Below are 8,923 nucleotides of genomic sequence, written 5' to 3'. Positions count from 1 at the left end.
TATATAGAGAGAGAGAGAGAGAGAGAGAGAAAATCTAACTAGAAGTTACCAGTGCATCCATCATTTATTATGTTGGAAGTTTGCTCTTACTTGAAATACGCAACATGTTGACCATGGTCCCAGCTATGAAACAGCCCTCTAAACCTATTCCACCAAAAGCCGATGCTCGTCTGTGCCCCTGGATCAGTGGTGTTTCGTTCCTTCTCTTACAACCACCAACCTATAGAGGTTACATTACTCTTTCCCTGTATCAGTTCAGCTAAATTCGGTTCCACGTGTAGGTGGATGACAGTTGTATTGTTTATGAACCTTTTGTGTGCCTGGATGTAAATATCCCTACAAAGAGAATCTGTTAAATGATAAGTTGTTCTTGAAAGAGTTCCATAAAATTCTACTAATTGCTATCCTGTTGTGATTCTGGATTCTTAAGTAAGAAACAAATTTAATCTTAATTTCTCTGCTATTTGAAAGCTCATCTTTAGGTTATCTGAACTTGGTGAAGCATAACTTTCCATGTTATCTGTCCCTGTGTTCGGGAACATTTCTGCAACTTGACAAGTTGATCGTTTATATGGCCCAGCAACTGGAGAAGCAGTTGGGAGCTCAACAAATAGCAAATACCACTTGGAACACTTAGAACTGAATGAATAAATCATTTCCTGAGTACTGTTATATATGTGTATTCATCTGTGTGTAGGGGTGCGTTTTGTTGATGTTACCCCAAATTTCCCCCCAAAATCCCAAGTAATAGGTACATTCACTTGAAGTGGAGTGCTTTTCTCAGCAGAAAAGCATTTTAAGGGGAAGCTCTGGTTTTCTCGAATGTCTTCCTGGAAACACTTAGCAACGTACTTAGTTCAAGAACGCTTGATGGCAAATGGAAAAAGAGAAGCTTTTAGAAGGCAGACATGCTTTTCAGTAGTTTATACATAAAATATATTTCACTCCTTCACCTCAACCGGACTAATAGAGCAAAGGAGGAATTTTAAACGATTTAAGTCTGATCAACTGCATAGAACACAAAGACTGTGTGGGGACAGGAGAAATCCAGTAAAAATCTTTAGATAACTCAGGCAAATTGAGACTTGTGTTCTTCTACATGTTTACTATTTTGCAGTGATAAGGTTATTTGGGAGCTAATTTAGGGTTTTTCCACTTAAAAAGGTAGAAAATAAAACACTTTGCCTGCCATATCACAGGATGTTATAGAAATATAGTCCCATATTGAAGTAAAAGGACCTCACAAATTCCTGTCTTCTAACAAAAAGCAGGTGCTGGAATACTGGATTGAACAGAAATTTAATTGGGTTTTTTAAATCATCATTAAAGCCAAAACTTAATGAAAATATACATATTATATAGACAACAGAATGCTAAGAGTCTAAAGAAGTGGAAGTCAGAGATATGTAGTAAGACTACTATAACATTTATCATGTCCCTGTTTGAAGATTCACTGTCAAAGATTCAAGTGGAATCTAGTTATCTTAATTTTAAAGGTTTATTTTTACTTCTTTTATTTATTTATGTACTTGGTACAGAGTCTAGCTATGCAGCTCAGACTCGTAGCAATCCTACTGTCTCAGTCTCCTCAGCACTGGGATTATAGGTCTATGGTGTGTCACCGTGCCCAGACTTGGTTCAGCGCACCCAGGGGTTCTGGGACTGGCATGGACCCAGGATCGAACCCAGTATCTTGCACTTGCCAGGCAGGTGCTTAGACCACTAAGCTACCTCCCCGGCCCTATTAACCTTTGTTTTTAAAAACACATGTTAAAGGTACTTGACTTATTTCGCCTAATATTACAGTTGCAGATCCATCCATCCATTTTTCCTAAAATCCTATTATTTCATTCATTACAGATGAATGACACTCCACTGATTACATATACCATCTTTCCATCTGTTGAAGGGTGACTTGATTGTTTCCAGTGTGAATTACACTGGCAAAAACAACCACACACGCATTTCTGTAACGCAATGTCTTTAGAGGTACCCCTGTGCTAATGAATTTCTGCCACAATGGCATAGAAAGCTAAATATCACACGGTTTTTGTTAGGTGAGAAACTAAAAAAATGAATAAATTAAAAAGCAAAATAAAAGAGATGGTAGGAAATGGGAGGCAAGCTTTTTGGAGATGGGTAAGAAGATCAGTGAAAATGGAGAACAGGAAGCCTAGGGAAGGGGGGAAAAGGGATAAGAGGACTCAGGTGTGATGTGCACACCTACAATTCCCCCAAAGGAATGTAACCACAATGCATCACAAGTCTGAACTAATGATAAAATTGGTACTTGAGTAAGGGAATCCTTGGGGTTCTTTGGTAAAGTAAAAAGTCAGTGTTGGTGGTATATCTAGGTCTCAGATAACAGCAAGTCAAAGTTTGTCTCGATCCAGTTTCTAAAAGAAAAACACAAAGAGGGACCATCCTGGCCTCACTGTGTCGAGGGGAGTCCATGTTTACTCCTCTACGCTGTCCCAAGCTTGTCCTTCATCCACGTGCAAACACCCTCCACTTCTTAGCCCATTTGTGAGATGTGGAATGCATGTTGAAGTACATTGAGGATATATGTATTGGTAAAGTGAGATCTCAACTGTGAAAGTGGCCAGGACATGGCTTTCATCTGTTGTATATTTTTAATCAAAGAAATCTGAATCAAAAGAACTTCATATATTATGTAGTGAACTGTTTTCAGTCAACCATTGATCTTATTTTTATAAAATTAAAAAAAGTTGAACTATCCTCTGGTGAAAACTAGGATAGAAAGTATAATTTTTCTTATTGAAGAATAAAATGTATTACACTGCCTACTTATGAAGCATTGGGACATGATAATGTCACCCTTTTGAAAACATTTGTCGTAGCCAGAAAGCAAAATTCAAACTTTAGGAACTAATGATTATCAAGAGTTGTTTATGGGGTGAAAACTGACTTCAGAAATACTTGTTTTTGTATAATTAAAAAATTCTTTAAAACTAATAATCATTCAGGACAAAAAATATGAATTTACTTTAAAATAAACTTTTCCCCCAAAGACCCTTACAAACCAATTTTGTTAGAAACTGCTTCACGTTGCACTTCTCAACATAGATTGGAAGGCCAAAAGCATTAATAATGCAAATCTGTATTTTAATACAAATAATCCCTACAAAGTCTGCTTGATAATTAATGGAATTAATATTCTGCCTTCTCAGTGTAGCTACTATGGTGTGGAGTAACAGTTAACTACGAAAGACTGAGGTAAAATTTTAAAACAAAGCAACGAATAATACATATTAATTGTACCATCAAAAGAAAAACAGTGTGATGGCAACGCCTTCTCCTGTCTCCTGTTTTACACATCAATAAGAAACTCTTGGGTGAATGTATTTTATTGTCATTTTCAAATGGAGAGAATGGCTTGGCATGTTTCACAAGAGTTACCATTTTTCTGGAACTAGAAATTCAATTGTTACCAAGTTGCCCAAGTAATTCTCTCCTCATGGAACTCTTTCAGGCTAGCCCCTGCACAATGACCCCAAAATTGCTTTAAAGTATAGAGCATTCTGCCTTTCTTAGAGTTTCAATAGTTGTATGTCGTTACAGACAGTGGTTTTACAGCCCAGTGGTTTTCATAATGTTTTGATGCAGTGATTCCACGATTGCAAAATAGAATAAAAGAGAGCTACGAGTCTGGCTAAAAGGGAAGGGTGCAAGGAAGGCACAGAAGCATGTTCTCACTTTTTTTTTTTTTTTTTTTTTTTTTTTTTTTTTGGCAGAACCAGGGATTGAACTCAGCCCGTTGCTCTTGCCAGGAAAGTGCTTATTCCACTGAGCCATCTCCTTGGCACCCTTTGTGTGTATGTGTGTGTGTGTGTTTTGTTTGTTTGTTTGTTTTCCTCACATGTAATGTCAGAAGGATCCTGACATCTTGCCTCAATGTCTTACAGTTCCTTGGAGATCATTTTTTTTTTAAATCGTCTATTTTATAAGGAATTGTTGGATGCATGGGAAAATGATACATTTGTGTTAACCTTGCATTGCTATACCAAAATACCTGAGATAATTAATTTACAAGATTTATTTAGCTCATGGTCAAGTAGGTACATAGCTTTGGGGCTCTGCCAAGGAAGGGGTGCCTGCTGGTACTGAATGGGAGCTTGAGGTGAAGCAAAACCACTTACGTCATGGGCCAGGAAGCAAGAGAAACAAGATGAGAAGACTGGATGCCCACAGCTGCTTCCTGCCCATGTCCCTCAGGGATGCAAATTGCAAGTTAAACATTCCAACACATCCCTGACCGAGCCCTAACACATGGACCTCTGGGGTCAGGCAACATCTGAACTTTAGTACCATCCTATTAATCTTTTGGCAAACTTTACCCGTAATTTAAATTAAATGAATGTATGACTTGTTGTGTGTGTATGTGTGTGTGTGTTGTGTGTGTGTGTATGTTAACTATCCCTTATTTGAAATGCTTATGACAAAAAATGGGACAGATTTTAGAGTGGTTTTGGATTTTTGAATACTTACATACACTGGTTGAGCATATTTATTTTGAAAATTTGAAATATAATACACTCAAATATTTTTAAAAAGCAATCATGTGGGAATTCAATGTTGCATATCCCAGAGAACTCTTGATTTCAGACCCATGTGGCTAATAGCATAAGGAGTACAGTGATCATTGATTTGCCCATTTATCATTCACTCTGGCTCTGTAACATGCCTTTTGGTTGTTGTTTTGTATTGTTTTGTTTTGTTTTTTGAGACAGGGTCATACTATTTAATTCAGGCTGGCTTTGAGCTCCTGGTGCTACTTCTGCCCTAGCCTCTTGAGTGCTGGGATTATGGGCGTGCACCACCACGCATGGCCTTGAAACCTGCCATTTTAAGGCATTGGCTTCCCAACTCCAATAGTTACTGTGCTTGTGCACCATTCATATTGCTTTTATTAGTAATTCTTATTTACAGTAGCACTCTAATTGGTATGAGCATTTATGTCATGCTTGCTTATTATGATACACATTCCCAGCAACAGCATGTGAGCTCCTTCACTGTCTGTAATATACAATTTTACCTGCAGTAAAATAAAAACATTGTTTGACTATACACAAAATTGACACATCTGAATTTCAACTACCAGAAATAAGATATCATCTTTTATATAAAATCACACACAAAAACCTACCTGCTTTGGGTATTTTTTACTTACAATGAGCAGCATCCATAATTAAAAATAATAATCTGGAACTTGGCAAATTCTCAGTCAAAATAGTAGAGCTGGTAACCAGAGATATAATTATGTCTGGATGCATTATTTAAGTCTCTTTCTCATAGGAAAAGTGCTCCTCTAAGGGAGCTTGCTCTCCAGGACTTACTAAAATTTGAATGATCAGCTTAGCAATTACAATCACATTTTCTACCTTATACACCAATTTAAGTTCCTTCATGTTTGTATTGCATAAATCTCAGAGGCATCGTTTTTGTTGCTCAAGTTTTGAAAAGCCAATGCTTAGCAAATAAATTTATACCAAAGTTCAAGTTTTATGTCATGTGATATTTTCCTCCTAATTTCAGCTTTTATTTTTATTCCAATTAACTTTGGAAATGCTGCTGCTATCTCTGGTTTTTTTCACTCAGATTGAGAAGTCAGCAAGCTCCATTCCAAATTTTGACTAGCATTCTTTGCCCTCATGATCTTACTAGAGATGAAAAGATAAAAAGCTATACAGCCTATGTTTAATATCTGTGCTTGAGCTAATTTTTATCAGTGAATGCATCACTTAGAGTTAAGTACATCTGGGGAACAATAATAAAATCATCCGTGGCCTGGCAGATGACTTAGTAGAATAAGCGCTTGCCTGGCAAGCGCAAGGGCCTGAGTTCAATCCTCAGTTCCGCCAAAAAAAAAAAAAAAAAACCTAAAAACAACAACAACAAAAAAAACCATAGCTCTCTGATATTGATAATCATGGTGATGTTTTCATGATGTGTGAAAGATTAGAATATTTCTTAATACAACAACACTCCTGGGTCTATATAGCAAATTTATTCCATTTTTTCTTCTTTTCTAGCACTTAAGGTCACAAAAAGTTGAAATTTCATTGTGTCATGAAACACACTGAATTCTAAATTTAAGACCTAAAATGTACTTTTGAAATTAGGACAGAAACACTCTTAAGAATTCACTAGACATGGTTATAATTGTTGTTTGTTTAAAAGAAAAAGACAAAATATTTTGCAGGCAAGGGAAGTAATATATATTATTTTAGGTTTTAGAAGCTCTCAGTCAAAAGAAATTATTTCATCTGTTTTACCACTGAATATATACACAACATGCCACAAATTTAAGTTTTTATTTTCTCACAATTTAACATGGTTCAATGGCTTGAAATTAATTTGGTGGGTATCAGTACACTTTACGGAAGGAAGCAAAAATGCTGAAGAGATTGATATGTATTAAGATCTCTGTAAAGAGCTGCATATAAGCAGCCTAGTTTAGAGTTAATACTTAATAAATTTTACTTCTTTTGACCATAAAATAAAAAGGGGAGGAAGAAAGGAAGAGGGAGAGAGGAAGGAAGGAAAGAGATGACGGAAGGAGGAAGCAAGGGAAAGAGAGGGATCAGAAGCACTGATAAATAGATTTTTTTAGTGATTGAATTTTTGTCAAATATTTTTTGCTTTTTTTTTTTTTTGGTAATTTCCCTTTCTACAGGCCTAGCTGTTAGTTTAAAATATTTTTTCAACATAAAACTCACTGTCTAAGAAATTTCCACGTGTACAGCACAATACTGTTGTCCACAACTTGCCCACTGCCATGCAACAGGACCTCAGGGCCACTGACCACACCCCACAGACTGGTGCTCTGCCTTCCCTGCCCCAGGGTCTATAAAATGCTTTTCTAGTTTAGATCTTTTTAAGTTTAACATTTTAGAGGCCTTCAAAACTAAAATAAAAAAGGTTTGATTTTTTTGATAGCTGTACTTCACTTAGCACAATGTTTCTAAGATTCATCTGTGTTGTAGTGTACCACAAGGTTTTCTTTTTTTAAAGTCTGAATAATATACCCATGTTTCAGGGGCCAGGGGTTTGATTCCTCCAGCCTGCCATGCCCACCCCACCCCTGGGGCACACTGAGATAGCAATTGAGCCTAGGCATGGTGGCATGCGCCTGTAATCCCAGCTCTTGGGAGGCTGTAGACAGGTGGACCATTATGAGTTTGATCTACTAGTGAGACCCTGAACACCCTGTACACCCTTCCCTAAAATACAAAAATACTTAATATTGCCATGTATGTGTATATGTACCTTCTGGATCTGTTCTCATGCCAATGGCCATTTGAGTTACTTCTACCTCTTGGTTCTGGTAAATAATCTTCAATTTAAATTAACTTGGAGGTTGTCCATTACTCCATCTCCAATATCCCAAAATTGTTACTTTATTCTGTTTTTTAAAATATTTAGTGAAGTTGTGAAGAATGTTCACATGAGATTCCTTAATCAGATAGAGAGAGAGAGAGAGAGAGAGAGAGAGAGAGAGAGAGAGATGGAGATACACATAAATGATACAGATACAGATGATAGAGATAAGAGATGTCTTATTTTAATCCTGTATGCTATGGAATTAAGAGAGTACTGCTTCATATGAAATAGCAGAGATTTGAGAAACAATAGAGTGCTATTTGTCTGTCATTGCAGGACGAGTCCGCTCCAGCTGACAAGCAGTGTAAACCAGACGCAGCCCAGGCTACCTACTCAGCATCGACTGTTCCAGGCTCGCAGGAGGTGCTCTACATCAATGGAAATGGGACCTACAGTTACCATAGTTACCGAGGTCTAGGAGGGGGACTGCTCAATCTGAATGATGCTTCCAGTAGTGGTGAGTCTTTATTATAGTCTGTGTTTACTGTGTCCATCTCAGGGAGGTAAATTTTCTAAAGCTAAGAGAAGAAAACACACACATTGTTAGAATAGTGTTGGCCTGGTACAAAAAAGACCACTTAAAAGGGCAATGATTACATCCCTGTATGCATATCTCCCTTGTTTGTGGCTGTTTCTAAAGGTAACGCTGTTATGCAATTGAATGATTGCTGTTGTCTGCTATTTTTTTATGCTAAAATAATAGTACATGGTTTTCCAAATAGCGACACATTCTTCCCTCTACACACTATATCGTTCTGTTCTTTAACAGTAATACAATATTTTCTTAGTGTTTAAAAGAGTATTTGATTTGGAAAATTTGGGGCCCTAAAGAAACTTTTTTGGGAATGAAGTGTACAGGTTATGACTGAGAACACAGAGATGAAGACGACAATGGCTTTTAGTTGTGGCTTTTCAGTGACAGTAGAAAAGCTCTGTCGGTAGTGGGTGGAACACGGGAGCCAGCACACACTGCTCAAGCTTTGCAAACTTGTAGGAATTTCTTGTATAATAAGATGAGTTCCAAATGAGTCAGAGATTTACGTGTTTTATATAAGGCCATACTAAGTTCTGGGGAAAAATTTTCAGGTGAATTTCTAATATGTAGGTTGTGAGAATAACTTTCCTAACTATACGTAAAATCCAGAGAAGGATAACTTTTGGCTCTCTCTCTCTCTCTCTCTCTCTCTCTCTCTCTCTCTCTCTCTCTCTTTCTGTCTCTCTCTCTGTTTCTGTTTCTCTCTCTGTGTCTCTACCTTTTACTCTCCCTCTCTCTTTCTCTCTCTCCTCCTCTCATCTCTCTTTCTCTTACACATACACACATACACACTTGCACACACACACACACTTGCACACAAACATTTGCGTGACAGTAAAACACCACAAGCAATGTTAAAAGATTAAGGACAAAGGGAGCTATTGTTAGCTGTTAATACTATAAAAAGCTAATAAAGCCAATACATGACATTTTTCAGGCTGGGGAGACAGCAGTCTAAGCACCTGTCTGGCAAGCGCAAGGACC

The 8,923-nt window shown here is 37.3% G+C and overlaps 1 protein-coding gene across 7 annotated transcripts in view; it reads left to right on the top strand.

Moving 5' to 3' along the window:
* Positions 1–8,923, top strand: part of Nol4 (nucleolar protein 4) — a 348,720-nt gene that overhangs the window by 317,682 nt on the left and 22,115 nt on the right. For all 7 annotated transcript variants that reach the window (XM_023715387.1, XM_004623567.3, XM_012514701.1 and 4 more), the window contains one exon: positions 7,681–7,861. In XM_023715387.1, the coding sequence (XP_023571155.1) occupies positions 7,681–7,861 (181 nt within the window). The remainder of the gene's footprint in view (positions 1–7,680; positions 7,862–8,923) is intronic.

This window comes from Octodon degus, unplaced genomic scaffold (genome assembly GCF_000260255.1).
Source record: "Octodon degus isolate 3935 unplaced genomic scaffold, OctDeg1.0 scaffold00003, whole genome shotgun sequence".
NCBI lineage: Eukaryota > Metazoa > Chordata > Mammalia > Rodentia > Octodontidae > Octodon > Octodon degus.
The sequence above is the reverse complement of the archived record's forward strand: the minus strand, read 5'-3'. Positions and strand labels throughout refer to the sequence as shown.